The sequence below is a fragment of the Epinephelus fuscoguttatus genome, linkage group LG24 (assembly GCF_011397635.1).
Source record: "Epinephelus fuscoguttatus linkage group LG24, E.fuscoguttatus.final_Chr_v1".
In the NCBI taxonomy this organism is placed as follows: domain Eukaryota; kingdom Metazoa; phylum Chordata; class Actinopteri; order Perciformes; family Serranidae; genus Epinephelus; species Epinephelus fuscoguttatus.
This window is the reverse complement of record NC_064775.1, coordinates 4882300-4903496: the sequence shown is the minus strand read 5'-3', so window position 1 is coordinate 4903496 and position 21197 is coordinate 4882300. Positions and strand designations below refer to the sequence as shown.

Below are 21197 nucleotides of genomic sequence, written 5' to 3'. Positions count from 1 at the left end.
TTTATTTGTATTTATTATCATTGACTACTGCCTGCAAGCCTCTCAGGGACATTCAAGCTGTGTTCTACTTTACCGATACCATGTGATTACTGAGATCATTACAGATGGAGAGCTGCAAAAATCGTTAGAAATATATGAAAGTGTTTATTCATGTACAGTATGAAAGTATATCTTCCAAAATGGCGTGCAAATTAAGTGCAAAAGTCGAATACATTTAGAAAAGCTGAATATGTACAATCTGAAAATAATACAAAGATGATTCTGTGTGTGATGCGCAAGAGACAGGAGGGAAATATTTCAATGTGACGTTCAGTATTCACATGATCAGACATAAAGAGAACTGACTTCTTAGATGTGTTTTTCTACGTTGGATTTCCAGTCTCGTTGCTATGGCAACAGCCAGTGACCTCCGAGGAAGGTGCTCGTGGCATCCTGCAGACAGGGCGAGGAGCAGCGAGCAGCTTGTAGTTCAGGCCGATGACGAGCGAGCAGAACTGACTGACGTCCACGAAGTCGCAGCAGAGGATGTTGACCCTGTCCGCCTCGCGCCCCGGACGCTGCTCGCTCGCCCAGCGGAGCAGCACAGAGAGCGCCCTCATCGTCATCTCCTTCATGTCCTGGAGGGGATGGCAGAGGACGTAGGGAGTGTCTTCTGTCAGGTTCAGACCGCTGACGTAGAAACCAGCTGAAAAACAAACGGTCAGTGAACCATCAGTAGAGAGGTACAGTCCAAGAAGTACTTCAGTGTTTCCATTTTAGCCACTTTATATTTTTATTCTTCTTATTTTCAGTGGGACTGGTTGCTTTAGTCTGTTATGTTGGTATATGATGTAGAACAGAGTAGTAATGGTAGAAAATTAGCTTCACCTTAACCAACTTTAACATTACCATTAACATATGAATACATCAATATTAGTGATTAGTAGTCTGCACTGTGACTTTTTACTTTTGATATTTTAGATACACTTTGTTGCTCATACTTCTATATTTTTACCTACTTTGAATGCAGGACTTGTGCTTTATAATCTAATTTTTATAGTGTGACATTGCTATTTTCAATTTAGTAAATTATTTTAATACTTTCTGACTGTTCAATTAAATAAATGAGCAATTATTTAATTAGTTATTTTTTAATTATTATTTTTTAATAAATAAATGAGCAAACTTTCTTTAAAACATGCCATAAGACCTAGTATTTATTTTATTTGTTTTGTGTATTTCCATCCAAATTAAGTTCACTATTAAAAATTACACTTTTCAAATTAAAATTGTGCACAAATTCCCAAATTTTCTAGCACAGCTTCCCTTGAAGGTTTACTGGAAATTTTCTGTATTTTTGACAGATATTCCAGGAAAATTTCAGGAAAAAAATACAAATTTCTTTCCTTTTTTTCCCATGAAATTTACAGGGAATTTTCCAGAAAATGCAGGGAAAATCTTCAGGAAATTTACTGGAAATGTTTCAAAAATATGCTTGAAAACAGTAAAAGGTACACTTTTTTAACTTGAAATTGTACCAAAGTTCCCAAATTCCTAAGCTTAACTTGGCTTGGTCATTTTCTAGATTTTTTTGAAATAAATGTAGCAGGAAATTTACAGGAAATGTCTCTGGAAATTTACACAAAAATTTCAGGAAATTTACGTAAAATTCCCAGAAATAATTTTAAAAATAAATTCAATATTAAAAAGGTACACGTTCTGAATTGAAATTGTCCAAAAACTTCCTAATTCCTAAGCTTAATGTCCCTTGGACAGCTGATTTATATCATTTTAAACTCTCCCAGGCAGGGTTAAGGGCTGAAGGCCTTTGGGGGCCCACTGGATTTGGGCCCCTACCTTCCTCCACCACCGCCTACCTGGTCTTCCACTGTGCTTCTGGTCCTCCAGGTAGGCAATCACCTTCTTCGGGTCTGAGCTGTCAGCATACCTGGAGACAGAGCGCCCCCATGAGGCCAGTCAGTTTGATGCTTAAATTAGATTTTATCTGATTGACATCTCATGGTGTAGAGATGTCAGCAAAGTATTCATGTGAGGTCATATGAAGGCCTAGATTAGCAAAACATGATTAATTCTGCAGGTTGTTGTTTTACAGTTGTGAGCACCTGCTTGATTTTGATGCACAATAAAACAAACATGGCGTAAAACACATAGATTTGTGTATTTACCAGTAAGGTATGTCATGCCACAGCTCAGGGTGCAGCAGCACCATCTGCTGGTTGTCATAGGTAACAACAACCTGCTGATGTCTGGACCAACAGGATCGCAGAGTGGGAACGTCCTGCATATAAACACATGGACACAGTAAGTATTCCATATTTTTAATTAAAAATTAATTAAGTTTGTGACATCTTCAAGCAGCCCAAAACCTAAATATATTCAGTTTACAGTGACATAAAACAGCAAATCTTCTCATTTGAGAAGTTGGATGCAGCAAATATTGGACATGTTGGCTAATAGATAACTTTGATTTTATTAATAGTAAAATAGTTGTGTCCTCAGGCCCAGTCACCTGTGACAAGCAGAGCTTCTTTCCGAACAGCGAGATGATGTACTCCACAAGGTCCACGTGATCTTCGCTGGTTAGTGATTCAAAGTGCGAGCAGGAAATGATTATAATCTCTTTCGGATGAGCGTCCAACCAGGTAGCCAGTTCATCCAGAGCCTCCTGCACACACACATACAAACATGCATATTTTTCAGTCATTCCTTCTCAGTAACTCTCCTGTTGTTCCTGTTCAAACTTCCTGCCGAGTGTGTACCTTCACAGTCATCAGTGTGTAGATGCCGTGGGCGAAGAACAACTCGCTGCCTCCCGATGGCTTCCTAGCGATCCGCAGGTCCAAGAAACGAATACCAAGGTCACATTGATCACTGAGGACGGATTGCTACACACACACACACACGTTAGACACACAGCATTAATACACACACAGAGACAAAAAAATGGATTGGCATTCATCACAGACTGAATGTCAGAACAAAGGGTGACTTATTTAGAGCTCGTATGGCCGTAGGAACAAAGCTCTCGCTGACGTGGGCCCTTCTGCACATGAATACTATTTGTCTGCTCACAGTCTTTGTAAAGGTGCCTCCTCTCTAGTCGCTATTAGTGACCTTGAGCACATAAAGAGATATGAACTTGGAGTTGTTTGACTTTACACGTTGAGGAATGGCACCTGAACGCACCATCAGGGGCAAGAATGTCACTTCAAAATCTCTTACGATAAACTGTGACATGTGTGCTGACATGCCTGGGTTTATATGAGAAGAGGAAAAGGTCGCTAGCTGCTGGGCTAGTTTATACAATGTAAAATGCCATAGGCTTGTGCTAATAACATTAGCATGTTGTATTTGTTTGGAAAACGTGTTTAGTGTGACACTAATTTTTGTCAGTGAACCTTGTGAGTTGTAATGAAGTCAAATTATGTACTGTTACCTTTGTTAAATGTTGCTGTTGTCCCTGGTTTTATATGAGAAAGGGAAAAGGTCGCTAGCTGCTAGGCTAATTTATACAATGTAAAATGCCATAGACTTGTGCTAATAATGTTAGCATGTTGTATTTGTGGGGAAAATGTGTCCAGATAAAGACAAGTGTTTGTCTGTGAATGCTGCCAGTTATAGTGAAGCTGATTTGTGTACTTGTGTTTGAAACTGTCTCTATTAAGCCATGTTTAATGTGTGTTTAATGTGTGTTTTGAATCAACACAGCACTTCGCAGAAACCACAGCGCCGACTAGTGTTTTGGAGGTGTAACTGCAGAGTGACACAAGTATAAATCCCGCTGGTCCATGTACCTGTGTGGTGGCCCAGCGGTAGACACAGGCTCGAGTACAGCGGGGAAACAGCATGTCAGTAACTCTGAGGACACGGGGCTCTGATCTCAGGACAGGAGAGGACACATCCAGGCAGAAAGACATGCTGTCGTGGCTCCCTGTGGTGAGAGGTGAACAGTTAGTCATTAAATATATGCCCAAAAGTGTCCCAGTCCATATACTTTTGGCCATGTAGTGTACACACGGAGGAGATAAACACAAGCAGGGTAATGTGAAAATAAAATAAAGCCAGGTTTGCCCGACTTTCCCCTGGTATGTCTCTCTTACCGGGTAAAGCCAGGTCCCACAGCGGGACATCCAGCAGCTCCTCGGGCAGACGCGACATCCAGTCCGGGTTTCCTCCCAGCTGCAGCCGCTCTTCATCTTCCATTGTCTTCACCGGAATCATTTAGTTTTATGGCCTATCTGCTCAGCTAAACATCCACTGGTTTCGCAACGAAGGTTTAACATGTTCCTTTTCCTTGTTGCGATTGCAAACACCCTTTGTTTACAAAATTTCCGCACATCAAAACGTCCGTTAAGCTAACGGCTACAACAAGCTAGCACTTCCGGTAAAAGCCTTCACAATGAAAGGGGATAAGTGACGCGGCGGAAGTTTGTTTTCGAAATAAAAGCTTAAGCTACTAGTTGAAGGCACAGGAAATGCAGGCTTGGACAAAAACCTATTTTAGTTTCACCCTGAACTTGTTGTACAATAAACAAATTATCTTAAAATAGATTTAGTTTAGTTTAGTTGCTCATATGTGTAAAACGAGAAGCTAACGGCTACAACAAGCTAGCACTTCCTGTGATATCCTTTTAAAATAAAAGCGGATAAGTGACGCTACGGAAGTTCGTTTTCGAAGTAAAAGCTGAACAAGCTGCTGAACAATACATTTTATTTATTGAATTAAATTGTTAAATAGAATTTGAATATAATATTGAATTTATTTTAGTTTCAGCCTGAACGTGTTTCTACAATAAACACATCTAAAATAGATTTAGTTTAGTTTATCTGCATTAAATAAAAGAAAAAAAAAAGAAATTTAAACTTAAAACATTGTGCAGGAGAGGGAAGAATCCAAAAATGGCCTGTGAAGATACAATCATACATAAAAAGAAAAACATTTATTAAGATTTATTTATGTATTTGTGTAGCAACTGGTTAAAACAACAAACAAACATGTAAATAGCACGTTAAAAGTTAGTTGATTTCAAGGACAAAGAAGTATCTTCCATTTAGAACCACACAGGTGTTGCTTTCTGTGTAAATATATATAGTGTTTTTAGTTTTTATTTAACCAGGAAGTCCAATTGAGAGACCTGCGCCAATCAGCACACATTTAAAATGCAACATATAATACAAAAATCGATGAAAAAACAACAACTATTAGATCAAAATATACCAGTTACTGTTGTCTGCGAGTGGTCAGTGACGTTTAACCCACCAAATCATAAAGAATGCAGTGATGAGTCAGGGATTTTGCATTTGTAATTAAACGTAGAGATGCGTGGTGCACTGAATCACGGCTATTTAAATGGAGGAGGTTACATGCACAAGATGTCACCGTAATCAATCACAGACAGAAAAGTAGCCTCCACAAGTTTCTTCTTGGCACTGAAAGTAAAACAAGACTTATTTCTGCCTCCTTGGTTATACTGTGCACAAGTTTCACAATTTAATTACTTAATAATCACCTTAAACTGTGATATTTAACCACATTCAGAATTTTAATGTGAAAGTCATGCAGCTAAAAATAGCAATTTTAAAGAAGTATGCTGCTAAATCACAGTAATATGCAGACTTTACTACTGTGAGACATCATTTCATAATATTTTATTGCAAAAAATTATACAGTAACTGACTGTGAAAGGGATGCAACTAGTAGCCTATGATTTACTGTAAGTTTACAGTCAAATATTTCACCATGTACCTTACAGTTTTTTGTCTGTTGTTGAACCTTGCTGTTAGCTAGTTCTTACCCTTTGCACCTTACTGTTATCTGGGTTTATATTTAGTTTATTTTTGCTCCGTATTTATTTTAATCCTTGTGAATTACACACTTTGTATCTGCATTCCTGTAACACTGTATTGCAGCTGCTGCACTGCAGTTTCCCCCCGGTCTTATCATGTCTTTCTTACCTTATTCTACTTGTTAAATATAGCCCAGGCAAAGTCAACACCAAAACAAGTATTTCCCTCCACTTGCACCACCAGTCTATAAAATGAAATAGAAATCAAAGCCACATTTTATGCAATTACAGCTTGATTTCTTTGCTTAGAAAAACATGCAATAGTCAGATGACTTATTTAGGTTTATTTCAGGCCAAAGGCACATAGAGGCACTTTTTATGTGCATTCCTTAAGAAACCATTCATCTCGTTACCTAATTCTGATGATCTCCTGACATTTCCTCAACACAGTGACGTATTTCACTTCATCAGAGTGTTTTTCTTCAGACTGTAGTACATTCAGGTGACGTCTTTCGGTGAAAGTATGTCCTGTAAGAGCACACAGCTTAATGAAGAGCTGTTTACGTGGTCTCTACATTCGTACAAGACGTGCCGGATGTACTGACCCACACACTACATACAAGTGACTTAGTGTGCTTTCCAAGTAAGGGCATTATGTTGGTCTTTAAAACTTGCCCATCATGACTTAACTCAAGGGACATGTTTGATATCTGTGTGTAATGATTAGAAGTGATCATTTCATGTTAGTGTTTAGCTGTCACACTCTTTTACCTATTTTATTTTAAATGATTTCAAAAGGCCTGATGGGGTGCAAGTTATCCAGTAGACAGAGAGATAGAGAGACCAGAGACACCCAGTTTTGGTGGCACAGCTGCTGCTGGAAATGGCGCCAATGTCTGGCTAAAAACACCTGCGTTTGGTGGCACTGCTGGCAATGCTGGGATTACCGTGCAGGTATGTTCAGGCACAAATACAGCTTAGTTATGGTGAGGAAAAAGATCATGTATTGGCTTAAAATACCTGTTTTTTGTGCCACAATTGCAGCTGGAAATGCTGCTGATGTCCCGCTAAAAAACAACCAGCATTTCAACAATGCTGCTGTTAACATGTGGCTATGTTTAGGAACAAAAAGCACTTGGTTATGGTTAGGTTAATATAATTTTTTCGGCTCAAAATGCCAAGTTTTGGTGGCACAAGTGGAGCTGGCTATGCTGGCGATGTCTCTCTAAAAACACCCATTTGTGGTGGCGCAGTCACTGCTGGAAATGCTGCTGATGTCTCACTAAAACACTCAACTTTTGGTTGCACAAATGCATATGGAAATGGTGCCAATGTCTTGCTAAAAACACTCAGTGTTGGTGGCACAATCTAAGCTGAAAATGCCTCTGCTGCTCGCTAAAAAGAACTGGGACGTTCCAACAACGCTGTGATCACCGTGCGGGTATGTTCAGGCACAAAAACCACATGGTTATCGTGAGGAAAAGATCCATTTTTGGCATAAAATGCCCAGTCTTGGTGGCACAATTGCTGCTGGAAACGTCTTGAATGTCGAGCTAAAAAACACTCGCTTTTGGTGAATGGAAATGCCGATGATGTCTCCCTAAAAACACCCAGTCTTGTTGTTTATTGGTCTTGAACAGTGGTCTGCAGCTGGGCAGCAACATTTTCCGTCTGCTGACCGAGCTGACGCAGCAGAAAATCAAATCATACAAAAAAACATCGAAAACACTTAACTTATGACCCAGTTTAAGTGTTATCTAACTGACATCTGCAGCACATAGTGACACTCATTGGAGTCACACACCGTCCGATTATTCCACTTTCAACATTTCAGCTGCAAGAATGAGGCCGAGGACGAACAAACAGCCGCTGTTCAGCTCTGACGTGACATGTCACCTCTCTGAACCTTGTCACAGCACTGTCGCATCTGGCGTGTCACCTATGTGCACGACCTCTACTGTACGATCGAGCTTATTTAGTATAACCTGTTTAACTTTTATCCAATGATCTCGTTAGAGTAAAGAGCCTCTTCATTTGAAGGCTGCGTGGAAAGGTACGCGCAGAGCAATCACAGCACCATGTATATGAACGCTGCAGCGACAGGATGGTGAAGAACGTACTGTCCATAAACTGGACACACTGTGTCAACTGACTGTTAAATGTAATCAAATCAAGTTCAATATTTATTACTTACAATTTCCGAGTAAAGTCCTGAGGAAAATAAAAAATTTCCAGCATGGACCAACAAATTAAAGAGTTAACGTGATTCATTTTAGAGTTTGTGCCATCTTCATCCAGCTAACTCTAACTGTGCCAGCACTACTGGGTAACACATGTAATGGGCACTGGAATGTCTCCACTGTACTATACAGTACAGTAAGTCACAGCAAATTAGATAAACACAATCTGGGTCGACGCCGTGGTGTACCAAGCAGACTGTGTTTCTTAATTTCTCTTTCTTAGGAAGCCAGTGGCTGCACTGTTCAACTTCCACCTCTAATTCACACGTTAAATAAATACCAGTCATCACTTACGACCCATTCTCAGCGTGTGGTGGTGTATTTATTTTGTATTTTCCACTACCGCAGCAGAAAACACAGCAGTATCTTCGTAAAAAACAATGGCTCTCCACAGTACTATCTCAGCAAGAAAAGCAGCAATGTCTCTAAAAAAGAAATGCCTTTCGTGACGCTATCCCGACAGGAAATGCAGCAGCGTCTTGGGAAAACACAACCACTTTTCGTGCCAGTACCCTGCAGGAAACAAAGATATGTCTCGGAAAAAACAACCACTTTTCGTGGCACTCGTTTGGCAGGAAACTCAGCAATGTCTCGGGAAAAAAATCGCTTTATGTGGCGCTATCCCAACAAGAAATGCAGCAATGTCTTGGTTAAAAATAACCACTTTTTGTGCCAATATTGTGACAGGAAATGCAGTGATGTCTTGGAAGAAACAGCCGCTTTTCATGCCAATATTCCAGCACAAAATGCAGCGACGTCTTGGGCGGAAAAACTTGTTCTTTTGCCACTCTCTTGACAGGAAATGCAACGATGTCCCGCGAAAAAACAACCATGTGTCTTGCCAATATTGTGGCAGGAAACGCAGTGATGTCTCTGCAAGAAACTCACCTGCTTTTCATGCTACTACCCTGACAGGAAACGCAGTCATGTCTTGGAAAAAACAGTCGCTTTTCATTCCAATATCCCAGCACAAAACAAAGCGATGTCTTGGGGAAAAAACAATCACCTTTTGTGGCACTATCCCAACCGGAAATGCAGTGATGTCTCTGAAAAAACAACTGCTTTTTGCTCCAATATTGTGGCAGGAAACACAGTGATGTCTCTGAAAAAACTATCACTTTACGGGCCAATATCCCAGCAGGAAACGCAGCAGTGCCTTGGAAAAAACAGCCGCTTTTCATGCCAATATCTCTGCAGGAAATGCAGTAATGTCTCTGAAAAAGCCACCACTTTTTGTGCCACTACTGGCAGGAAACGCAGCGGTGTCGCAGAAAACACAGGCGCTTCTTCTGCCACTATCCCACCAGCACAAGCGGCAATGTCTCTGAAAAATAACTGCTTTTCATGGCACTATTTTGGCAGGAAACACTGCAATGTCTCAAAAAGAGCAAAAAAAAACAACACTTTTGTGCCAATATCCCAGCAGGTAAATGAACAACTGCTTTTCGTGACACGCAACAGTCATTTCTGACTCGATTTTGTGATTTTATTGTTTGGCAGATGTCTTGCATACAGTCGGTCACACCATCCATCATCCCCTCCTGCTCACAAAGTCATGTCATACACTATGTCAAATGCATAGTATTCATGGTTTGCAGAAACACTCAATGCCAACATTTCCTTCTGGTGACAGGGCTGAGATGGCCGACCTTAAAATCACCACTTTAGAAACGTCTTCATAGATGTGAGCGTGATGGTTCACAAAAAAGACATGAGTCACCAATCAAGGCTTCGAGGTTTTCAACTGCATCACACAGTCTTTATCGAGTTGCTCATCATGTCATCATGGAGCTACAGATGTTCTCTAATGTTGACATCACAAAATAATATCATAAGCCGATAACACGTAGACATTATATTCATCTGTTGTGTCCTGCATGAGTGAGTGCATGTTTAAAAGCTTCCACATGTTGTCTTTAATTTATAGCAGTCTAAAAATAATCTGACCTGCCCACTCTGGTCACACCACTGCCTCCACCTTCCTGCCCCGGCCTGGGTCATGTTTGGCGTTAATTTTAAAAGGCAGATGGAGGACAGGGCTCAGCACACACCTCTGGTCTCAGCCCGAGAGCCGGCTCGTCCTCTGACACTCAGGCCGCGCCGCTGACAGGTAAGACTTCCTTCTTCACCTTCTGCTCTGGCTTGTCTCTGACCCAGTGTTCTCAGCTCTTTCCGCTCTGCTTTTATCTCTTTTGTATTTTCCAAGTCAATTGTGCAGAGATGTTTGGTGATTTTATTCCTGTTTAAATCTGCCATAACTTAAAAATAACACCTAATTTAGCCTCATGTAATAGTTTGTGTCATAAAAGTCTTTGTATTGCTAGATTTCTCATCATTATTTGCATATAATCCAGATTTTTGAGGAGTTTCGGAGCTTTATTTGAGTTGTTTGAGTGTAATAGTTTTCTGATTTCTGGCAAGAGTCTGATTTGTGCTGTTACACTGGTTGTTGCAGAGGAATTTAAATGGTTTATAGAGCAGTATAAATGGTTTAAAGAGGTGTTTCAGGGGTCTCAGTGGGGGTTAAATAAGCGGGAGGACTAATAAGGCTTCACAGAGGTTTATTAGGCTTCATGTAGGGGCATTGTCAGGGAGTAAGTCACTTATGCTTAGTTACGTGTAGGCCCTAATTAAACCACAATGAGAATATAACATTTATTCAGTTGCTGAGCATCTTTACTGTGAAAGAAAGTCTTGTCTTCGGCATTTAAAAAGGGTTACAAGGGAGTGTAGAAGGTACAGAGGGTTTACAGAGGGGTACAGAAGGTTTGTAGAAGAGCGCAGCTGTATAGATGGCTTATAGAAGTGTCTAGAGGGGTTTCTGTGGGTGTAACAGACTAATGTGGCTCTGCAGGCTGTACGGGGCTTTATGTAGGGGTTTTGCAAAGGATTTAGAAAGGGGTGAGAGGGTGTGGGGTGTTTTTTTAGGACTATAAAAGGTTTGTAGAAACGGGTATAGCTTGGGGATTGAAGGTACAAAGGGTTCTTAGGGGAGTTTATAGGGGTAAAGAGGCATTTTGAGGGGCGTGTGGAAGGGTTTTGGGGGTTGCTAAGGGGGTTTCAATGCATTTTCAGAGGCATATAGAAGGGTATTGGCGGGTTATAGGGGTGTAAATGCATTTTCAGAGGCGTATGCAGGGGTCTTAGGAGGTTAACAGGGATATACGGCTTTTTCAGAGACGAAGAGAGAAGTTTCAGGGGGGTTTTATGGGGATGTAAAAGCATCTCAGAGGAGTATAGAGGGGTTTAGTGGGGGTATGGGGGCATAAAGGTGTTTTCAGAGGTGTATGGACGGGTTTTGGGGCGATTTATGGAGATGCAAAAGTATTTCAGAGGCATGCAGAGGAGTTTCAGGGGGTTTATAAGGGTGTGAACGCATCTCAGAGGAGACTAGAGGGTTTTTTAGGACAGTTTAAGGGAGTGTAAAAGCATTTCAGATGAGTACAGAGGGATGTTTGGGGATTTAAGGTGTGTGTATAAGCATTTCAGATGAGTATAGAGGGGTTTTAGGGCGGTTTAAGGGAGTGTAAAAGCAATTCAGAAGAGCATTAAGGGGATTTATAGAGGTTTAAAGGAGTGTAAAAGCATTTCAGATGAGTATAGAGGAGTTTCAGGGGGTTTATAAGGGTGTAAAAGCATCTCAGAGGAGACTAGAGGGTTTTTAGGACAGTTTAAGGGAGTGTAAAAGCATTTCAGATGAGTATAGAGGGGTTTCAAGGTGGTTTAAGGGGGTGTAAAAGCATTTCAGAGGAGCATTGAGGGTTTTTTAGGGGGTTTAATGAAATAAAAGTACCATATTCAGCATTGTCCAGGTTTTGTGGAGGTTTAAAGGCTGATTTTTAGCTGCTCGCTGAAGTCTTTCAAGAAGAAGGAAGTGGATGAGCAGTGGTCAAACCCATCCCTTAACAAAATAGTACATTGGTTAAAAATGAACAGGGCTGAAGAGGTATAGAGGTCTTTGAAGTAGGATGAAAGTCATACACAAACTATCTGCCAATGACTGAAATCACAGGGCGCCTCGGCAATGACGAATATGCCCTGCGTCTGATCAAACATCCAGTCAATGGCTGCCTTTGTGTTCTGCTGAACACGGCCTATTAAATTACCCTGCAGATGATTTCATTAGCTAATTCTTCTGTTTGTGCCAAAGCTGAACCATCACTATCCTAAAACCACCTTCCTGTTCACTGCCAGTCAAAGACAAGACAGTGATCATAAACTAGTCTTGTGTGGTGGTTTGGGAGCAACATAGGCTCTGTTGGTGATCAGATGGGCTCTGAACTGATTTCCCCCTTTGAAGACTTCCCAGCTGGATTTCTTCCAGCAATCGATCTGCAGCGGTTGCGTAAGATTTTATGCAAGAATCCTTTTTTTAAAAATATGCTGCATCTTAAATATTTGGACCTCTAATGGTGCTATGTGCTGCCCAATAGCTCTTCAGGAGAATAAAGTCTGCAGTAGATGATGACGCAACCATTTCTTTTTCCATCTTTTTACGTAACCCGTCCTTGTTTTCGGTCGTCTCATTCTCCAGATGGATGGTGCCATCAGTTTTCGAAGGGGGAATGAGCGAATTAAGGCGTCCTATGCCTTAGATTTAGCCTCTTTTGGAGCCAGTAAACCAGATTTAAAAGTCACATTACGTCCATTAATAAAGTGGAAAGTACTTACTCCACAGTTTGCGCCAATTAGGAGGCTGCTTGTGACATTCCTCGGCCTTATTTGTTGTTTGTAGCACTCAATTAAGTTTCCAGGAATCTCAGAAGGGCTCCTCTCTGTACCTGTTACATGAAGGCGTTATGCAACTGATTGGCCCATGTGATGCTGAGATGGTACTGTGGTGCTGTGGAAAAAGAGTCAGCTGTCCAATTACACAAATCTAATCCAAGTATTAAAGTTTGGATGGCGACAGATCTCTGACGCAGTTACATCATCTCTTTCGTCTTTATCTTGCAGGAGAGAGGACGCAGAGAGGAGATTTCAGTCACAATGGCCGAGCGCTACGACTGTATAGAGTGTCAGGAGTCCTTGTACGGGCAAAAGTACATCCTGAAGGAGGACAACCCGTACTGCATCAAGTGCTATGAGGCTCTTTTCTCCAACAACTGCGAAGTGTGCCAGAAGATCATCAGCTGCACCAGCAAGGCAAGTTAAATTGAAGTTATGCCAGATTTCTACTTTTGTCACCATTTTGGGCCCAATTCAAAGGATGTACAGCACAGGGTCTAAAGCAGTGGTCCCCAACTGGTCCAGACATGGGGTCCAGATTTCTCCTTAGTCACTTGTTCAAGGTCCAAAACACACATTAAACACACATTAAACATGGCTTAATAGAGACAGTTTCAAACACAAGTGCTCCAATCAGCTTCACTGTAACTCGCAGCATTCACAGACAAACACTTGTCTTTATCTGGACACATTTTCCCCACAAATACAACATGCTAACGTTATTAGCACAAGCCTATGGCATTTTACATTGTATAAATTAGCCTAGCAGCTAGTGGACTTTTCCTCTTCTCATATAAAACCAGGGTCAACAGCAACATTTAACAAAGGTGACGGTACATAATTTGGCTCTATTACAACTCACAAGGTTCACTGACAAAACAACTGTCTTAAGGCCCGAACATACTCGGGCGTACTATTGGCGGAGTGGACTCTGCAAGGAATGTCCGCAGTCATTCGGGCATTCATAGTCGAGCGCACTTCCGCGTTGTAGTTTCCTGTAAAAATGTCCGTGAAAAATCCCCGCATTGTGAAAAATACATGCCGAGCAGTCACTGGTGCGCGGAGCAGAGTCTGCGCAGTCGTAAAATCTGAGCTTGGCGCGCACAGGGCTTGCGGACGTCCGCTTTGAGTCCACACGGACCTCCGCGGAGTCCGTTCCATGTATGTTCCACCCGAGTATGTTCGGGCCTTCATACTAAACACGTTTTCCAAACAAATGTAACATGCTAACGTTATTAGCACAAGCCTATGGCATTTTACATTGTATAAATTAGCCTAGCAGCTAGTGGACTTTTCCTCTTCTTATATAAAACCAGGGACAACAGCAACATTTAACAAAGGTGACGGCACATAATGTGGCTCCATTACAACTCACAAGGTTAACTGACAAAACAACTGTCTTATACTAAACACGTTTTCCAAACAAATGTAAAATGCTAACGTTACTAGCACAAGCCTATGGCATTTTACATTGTATATATTAGCCTAGCGACTAGCAGAGATTTCCTCTGCTCATATGAAGCCAGGATAAATCACACACAGGACTTAAAATGCTATTTTTGTGAGTGGGTTTATTGTCTTCACAATTTATTGTTTCTTATCTGTGAAATTAAAGCAAATAAAGTTGCATGTATGGAGTTGCACTTCCGGGGAGGTACACGTCAGGCACACTGTATGTACAGCGTCGATTTCACGCAGATGTATAAATCCCAGTTCATTCACTCACTCTATAGCAGGAAATGGCACTTGAAAATAAAAGCTCTGTGCCGGGAATTGACTGTACTTAAAAATAAAGTGTTTTTTTTTTTTTGTTTTTTTTTACAAACAGTCCATTCAGAATGGACCCACTACCCACTTTTGGATCACGACCCACCAGTTGGGAACCACTGGTCTGAAGTGCATTGCACAAGTACATTTAGGGCAACTTACTCTGCTCTAGCTAGTTAAACAGCGCATTAATCTGGGTGCAAAGTGAGGCGCAAGGGGCAAAGGGGTTGTCTCATAACTAATCACTGGAGGACTTAAGGTAACGGAGACACAACAGTTCTTAGTTTCATGTGATTATACACCCATGAAATAGTACCAATACATCCCCCTAAATCCTACACGCTGGACCTTTAATTTTTGTTCCATTTTGTGTTTCCAGAACAAGCAATTTCTAACGGCCTCCTCTCCATGCAGGATCTGTCGTACAAGGACCGCCACTGGCACAGCGACTGCTTCCTGTGCATCAAGTGCAGCCGATCTCTGGTGGATCGGCCTTTTGCCACCAAGGATGAGATGCCGATGTGCATCGAGTGCTACAGCAACGAGTACTCTTCAAAGTGCCATGCATGCCTGAAGACTATCATGCCAGGTGAGGAGGCCTTTCTGCCTTGCTTTCTATCCTCCTCTTCTAGTCATTTACATACATTAAATCAGGTTAGAAACCTTTGTTGCCATATGTAGTCCACAGTTGGACCACTGTGCATGCTATGATTGATCTCTTTCTCGTCTTCCGCCCCCTCTGCCCACCAGGCTCCAAAAAGATGGAGCATAAGGGCAACAGTTGGCATGAGAATTGCTTCACCTGCAACCGTTGCCAGCAGCCCATGGGCACCAAGAGCTTCATCCAGAAGGAAGCCAACAACTACTGCCTGCCCTGCTACGAGAAGCAGTTTGCCATGCAGTGCGTCCACTGCAAGAAGGTGAAACAACACGCATCCACTTCATTTGTGTTCCACAGTCACTTCCAGCTGCTTCAGTTTGTATTTTGGCCTTTAAAGTAGGTCATAAATCAATAGTTTCCTGCAGGTGCAGCTGATTTTGTTATTGCTTAATGCTCCTGAGGTCGCGGAAGGTCTCTAATGAGGAATTCTTCCATTCCAGAGGTAATAACAAGATCAATATTCTGTTTGAGAGGCATTTAAGAGTCAAGTTAACCGTGAGTTTTCCCTTAAACGTCCCCTGGGCAGCTTTGGAGTCAAAGACAAGCTCAACTATACTGTACATGAACACCAGAATACATGTGGTGTTTAAACTTTACATTTCAACAATGCTGTGGTTAATGTGTGGTGACGTTAAGGTACAAGTCATTTATAGATCTTATTTCATACGACAAGCGTAAACTCAATGTGCTTCAGATACATCATGCATGACAAATATAAAATATCATGTAAGATAATAAAGTATTACACGTATAAAAACAAGCAGGACATGATAAAACAAACAAAATAAGAGGCTACGATCATCATCATTATTCTGAAAAAAGAGGAGATATTAACAATAACATTAATTCCTATAACAAAGTACAAAGTAAAAAACCACCACTTTTTGTGGCACTATCCCGACAGGAAATGCATCGATAGCTCGGTAAAAAACAGCCATTTTTGGAGCACCATCCTAGCAAGAAGTGTAGCAATGTCTTGGTAAAAAACAGCTACTTTTCGTGGCACTATCCTGACAGGAAATACAGCGATGTCTCAGGAAAAAACAACCTTGTTAATGCTACTATCCCACTAGGAAAGTGGTGATGTCTCAGAAAAAGACAACTGCTTTTTATGCCACTATCCCAGCAGGAAATGTAGCGATGGCTCAGTAAAAAAAATTGGTTTTTATGCCACTATCCTGACAGGAAATGTGGTGATGTCTCAGAAAAAACAACCACTTTTCAAAGTCCTATCTTGACAGGAAATGCAGCAATGTCTCGGTTAAAAACAGTCTCTTTTCGTGCCACTATCCCAGCAGGAAATGCAGTGATTTCTCGGCAAAGGACAACCGCTGTTCACGGAAATATCCTGGAAGGAATGCAGTGATGTGTTAGTAAAAAAAACAACCCCTTTCATGCCACTATCTCTGCAGGAAAGTGGTGATGTCTCGGTAAAACCAACCAGTTTTCATCGCACTATCCTGACAAGAAATGCAGTGATGTCTCAGTAAAAAACAACCGCTTTTTGTGGCACTATTCTGGCTCCAAACACAGCAACGTCTCAATAAAAAACTGCCTCTTTTTGTGGCTTTATCCCCGTGGAAACACAATGACGAGTCACTAAGAAACATCAGCGTTTGATGACCAAGAAGCTGCTGGAGCAACAGCGATGACTCGTTAAAACACAACAGATTTTGTTGTTTGATGGTCTCAAACACTGCCACTTGGCAGGCGTCTCGCCATCCACCATCCCCTCCACCTCCTGATGACAACGTCAGCTCATATGCTACATCACCTTACAAACTTTGGTATGACACGTATGAAACATGCAAATGTAATGTGTGGTTTGCAGAAATGTACAATGCCAATATTTTCCTCTGACACTAGACTGAGTGGATGATGCTCATGTTGAGTGAAATACTTGCAGTTACTTCAAATTGAATCTCTGCTAAAGCTGCAGTCATGAGAAGACACACAGCGAAGGAGGGAAGAAGGCTGGTGTACAACAGTAATGGGCAGGAAACAGATGGCGAGCAGGCAGGAATCGGAGGCGTCTTTTTGTGTTAAAAGCTAGGAGGTGAGACAGCAGTCATCTGGCTCGCCTGGGACTGAATCAGCAACAAGCAGCATCAATGACATCATGAGAAATCAAGCAGTGTGAAGCCATGTATTCATGCTTAGTAGTCTCAGTAAATTTCATGTTTAAGCACTGAATTTGACAGCCATGAAAGGTCAATTAAAGGCCAGCTCTTCACACAGTTTACATGACATATGGTTGTATATCTTTCAGCCCATCACCACTGGAGGAGTGAACTACCGCGACCAGCCCTGGCACAAGGAGTGCTTCGTCTGCATCGGCTGCAAGCAGCAGCTGGCCGGTCAGCGGTTCACCTCTCGGGACGACTTCGCCTACTGCCTGAACTGCTTCTGCAACCTGTTTGCTAAGAAATGTGCTTACTGCACCACCCCCATCAGCGGTAAGGGTCCACCTGCACTTAAACCTTGGTCAAAATAGATCCAGTTATTCAGATTTCTGAACTTTTCAATGAATTACTTTGGACTCATCTCATGTAGTTTTTAAATCAGGCAGGCATGTCTACTCTAGTCTGGTTCCAGACCTCTCAGTTGCCACTATAGACTATATAAGATAATGTAAGTAGCCATGGTGATGCCCTCAATTCGTTTGTGCTCTCCTAGAGTTTAACATTTTGGCTGCCACCATCTTGGCCTGTTTAAACCAGAGGTGACCATCATTGACCCTTGGCTAATCCCTACCCCTTTGTAATGGTCTGTCAAGCTGTTGGAGTGAGCCTGAAGCCCGCACTGTAACTACAATATGCATCTGAAGGACATATCCAGGATGTCTAACAGCTTGAAACACTCAAAATGAACCTTATCCATCCGTAAAGAGATGCATTTCCTTGTGTTAAACACTAGGGGCGTACTCCGTATACCATACGGAAATATGGACGCAAGACACGACTGTGAGAAACTGAGGTGTAACTTTCATGACCTGAGAACACGCTGAAATAGAGGCAGCATTGGCTACACCTAAACGACTTGTCAACAGACGGCCATGCCCTTAATTATACATGACTTCAAACCTTAATTACATCTAAATAGGTGAGTTTTATGAAAATGTACAGTCGTCATGAACAGGGAAGTTAGCTGTAGAGACCAAAACTGTTTCTTGTACCAGGCTGTAAACATGTTCATATCTGCTGTAAATGTTTCAGCCCTGGAGGCATGCATGGATTACTGAGCGGGCCTACCGGGCACAGGCCCAGGGGCCCAAAGTATTGGGGCCTCCCTGGCTTTTACTTACAAAATGCCAAATTAACACATTCTTACCAAGAAGAGACTCAACGTGACGACAAACACACACAAAAAGGCAACAGAAACAGGCAAAACAACCACAAAAAAGACACAATATCACCCCAAAAAGACAATTAATTACTTCAGTCAGACATAAAGTTACCTCAAAGAGACCCAAAAAGACACAAAATGACCACTCAAAGATGACAAGAAGACATGCAAAAACACCACAAAGTCAGGGTGTCTTATTCCGCTCTAGGAAGCGTCATGGGCCCACTGTATTTCTGTGCCCGGGGCAGCGGCGTAAGGTGGTTGTGACAGGCCCCAGTGCACACTATCATGCACATATTTTCTTGTCACATGAACTGAGACTTGACACTGGTTAACATCAAATACCAAAGAAAATATTATTTGTTTAATTTAACAATTTTAATTGTTGAGAGTTTTTGTTTAAAGACAGGTATATTTTCAAGGTGGCAGTCCATTCTCCACCCAACACATTCCTGGAGGGCCCACTCTCCACTCTCTTTAGTGGCCCCCGTCTCATGGGCCCTGGTGTAGCTGCATCCCATCTTCCCATAATGCCCACAGTCAGATTTTCAGGCTGGGTTCATTCTCCGTAAACTGCTGGGGTGATTAAAGTTCCAAGAAATGGATACTGGTTTACGTAAAATCTGAAGAAGAAAACATCTTTAAAAGGGATCTCATTTACAAATTAAAGGAACTTGCAAGAGGCGTATTTTACGAGTCTAACAGACGTTATGAAAGCAGCAGAAGCCACCATACCTGCGTTAATTCTTAAAATGGGTCAAGCTGAAGCTGAAGATACTAGGAAATGTTTGTCACTGTCTAATGCTGCGTCCTGTTGGTCATGAGACACTCATCAAAAACAGCTGCTCACAAAAATGTGATTACAATACATGCATTAAAATGAATGTGTCCCAAAATACTGAATATAACAAGATAAAGTCTCATCACACGCCATGACGTGAACTAGAAATATACAGAAGTAACTTCAGTATAAATGACACCTTTAACACGGCCTGAACCTTTCCCGCATCACATGCTCCCCTCTGTGGATCCAATCACCTTCAATTACAGGGTTATTACATTACAGGGATCATGAGACAGCCTGCTTTGTAACCCCCTCGTGGCTCCTCTGTGTCGCCTCTGTCTCAGGTCTCGGCGGCAGCAAGTACATCTCGTTCGAGCAGCGGCAGTGGCACAACGACTGCTTCAACTGCAAACGCTGCTGCGTGTCTCTGGTGGGTCGAGGCTTCCTGACGTGCAAAGACGACATCCTCTGCCCCGACTGCGTCAAAGACTACTGAGCGACCTCCGAGGAGTCCGTCCGAGTTGGCGGCCAGTCAGAGAGCACTGGCGGGATCCTGCTAACCTTTCATTTATCAGCGTCTCACACATTAATCTGCTGCCACTGCTGTGGTGTTTCTGCATGCGCTGATGATACTGTGTTTTATGAAAATGAGTTCATTCCAGGATGCAGTTTGTTTCTGTTTTGCTGAATGTATTACTCCTCTGAGAAAAAATGTGGAACGCAAAGACAGAAATCCTACAAAAATCTAATGAGTAAATCTAATTTGTGGAGTGAAACTATCTGTGTGTGGCATCACAATAACTGTGTTAGACTTATTAGAGCATATTAATAGCATGTTGTTTTCATGAGTGGCACTTTGATGGCAATTATTCTTAACAGAGTTAATATAATATTACTAATGCTGTTTATTCTAATTACATGTTTGACGTTTGATTCGGATTATATGTGTTAAGCATAATAAAGATTGTGTGGATTTGATGAATGCTTTGTGATCAGTGACGCAGCTTGTCTTACAAACATTATTCATATGAGGTCTTATCAGGTCAGTCTTATGCCCCAAAAAGAAAATATGCACTCACCGGCCACTTTATTAGGTACACCAATCAATGGTGTATTTCTTAGTACACAACTGAGCATGGTTTAAACACCACAGCCTACCTGAGTATTGTTGCTGAGCATGTCCATCCCTTTATGACTCATCTTCTGATGGCTACGTCCTGCAGGATAACGCACCATGTCACAAAGCTCACATAATCTCAGACATAGGCATGTTTCAAAGGTGGCAACATGTCTGCCTAACATAGTCGGAGGGCCGACTCTCTATGGGGCCCTGCCTGCACTGTGTCGACACCCCTGGTTTTGGGGTTGTTAGGTCGTAGCAATTAATGCAATTAGGCTATAAATGCTACTTGACACAAATTCTGAAGTTATTCATACTAGTAAGTCATTAATAAAGGATTTAAATTACTTACAATTGGAGTTGTGACCATGATAAGATGTAAATTAATGGGTTTTGGTCCAGACTGTCTTCTGGACGAACAAAGATCGTCTCTTAATGCAGTAGCAGTATGAATATCAGAAAGAGCTCTCACTCTGTCCCGTTTCAATACCTGCTTTAAAAAAAACCTATATACCGGTAGTATTTAAACAACATTGAAATAACATTTGAGGTGTTATATATTTGTTTTATTTTGTTTTGTTTTGTTTACATTCCACATAAAATATAGTGGTTCAAAATGCAGTTTTTCTGCAAGCAATATGATTAATCTCTTAAAAAAATACATCTCTTATTTCTAAATAAATTATTGTACAAGTCAACGACTTGAAAAAATATTCCAGATCTATTCAGAATTATTTTATAAATAGGCATTTATAATAATAATAAT

General features: G+C 41.5%; 2 protein-coding genes across 4 annotated transcripts; one reads left to right on the top strand and one right to left on the bottom strand.

The window, feature by feature from the left end:
• Positions 1-124: 124 nt before the first annotated feature.
• On the bottom strand, positions 125-4590 carry LOC125884933 (PI-PLC X domain-containing protein 1-like). Its single transcript, XM_049570233.1, has 7 exons — positions 4101-4590; positions 3795-3931; positions 2760-2885; positions 2510-2665; positions 2166-2278; positions 1857-1927; positions 125-685 (listed from the first exon to the last, which is right to left on the bottom strand). The coding sequence occupies exons 1-7, from the start codon at positions 4219-4221 to the stop codon at positions 363-365; spliced, it is 1047 nt and encodes a 348-aa protein (XP_049426190.1). The 5' UTR covers positions 4222-4590; the 3' UTR covers positions 125-362.
• A 2002-nt stretch (positions 4591-6592) lies between these two features.
• LOC125885156 (four and a half LIM domains protein 2-like) lies at positions 6593-20293 on the top strand. Of its 3 annotated transcripts, XM_049570649.1 has the most exons (7): positions 6593-6740; positions 9954-10136; positions 12983-13171; positions 14936-15110; positions 15272-15441; positions 17452-17638; positions 19656-20293. In XM_049570649.1, the coding sequence occupies exons 3-7, from the start codon at positions 13016-13018 to the stop codon at positions 19805-19807; spliced, it is 840 nt and encodes a 279-aa protein (XP_049426606.1). In that variant the 5' UTR covers positions 6593-6740; positions 9954-10136; positions 12983-13015; the 3' UTR covers positions 19808-20293. The 3 variants fall into 3 exon arrangements, with proteins under 3 accessions (XP_049426606.1, XP_049426607.1, XP_049426608.1); XM_049570650.1 differs by lacking the exon at positions 6593-6740 and having other exon boundaries at positions 8856-10136; XM_049570651.1 differs by lacking the exons at positions 6593-6740; positions 9954-10136; positions 12983-13171 and adding an exon at positions 14589-14780.
• The last annotated feature ends 904 nt before the right edge of the window (positions 20294-21197 follow it).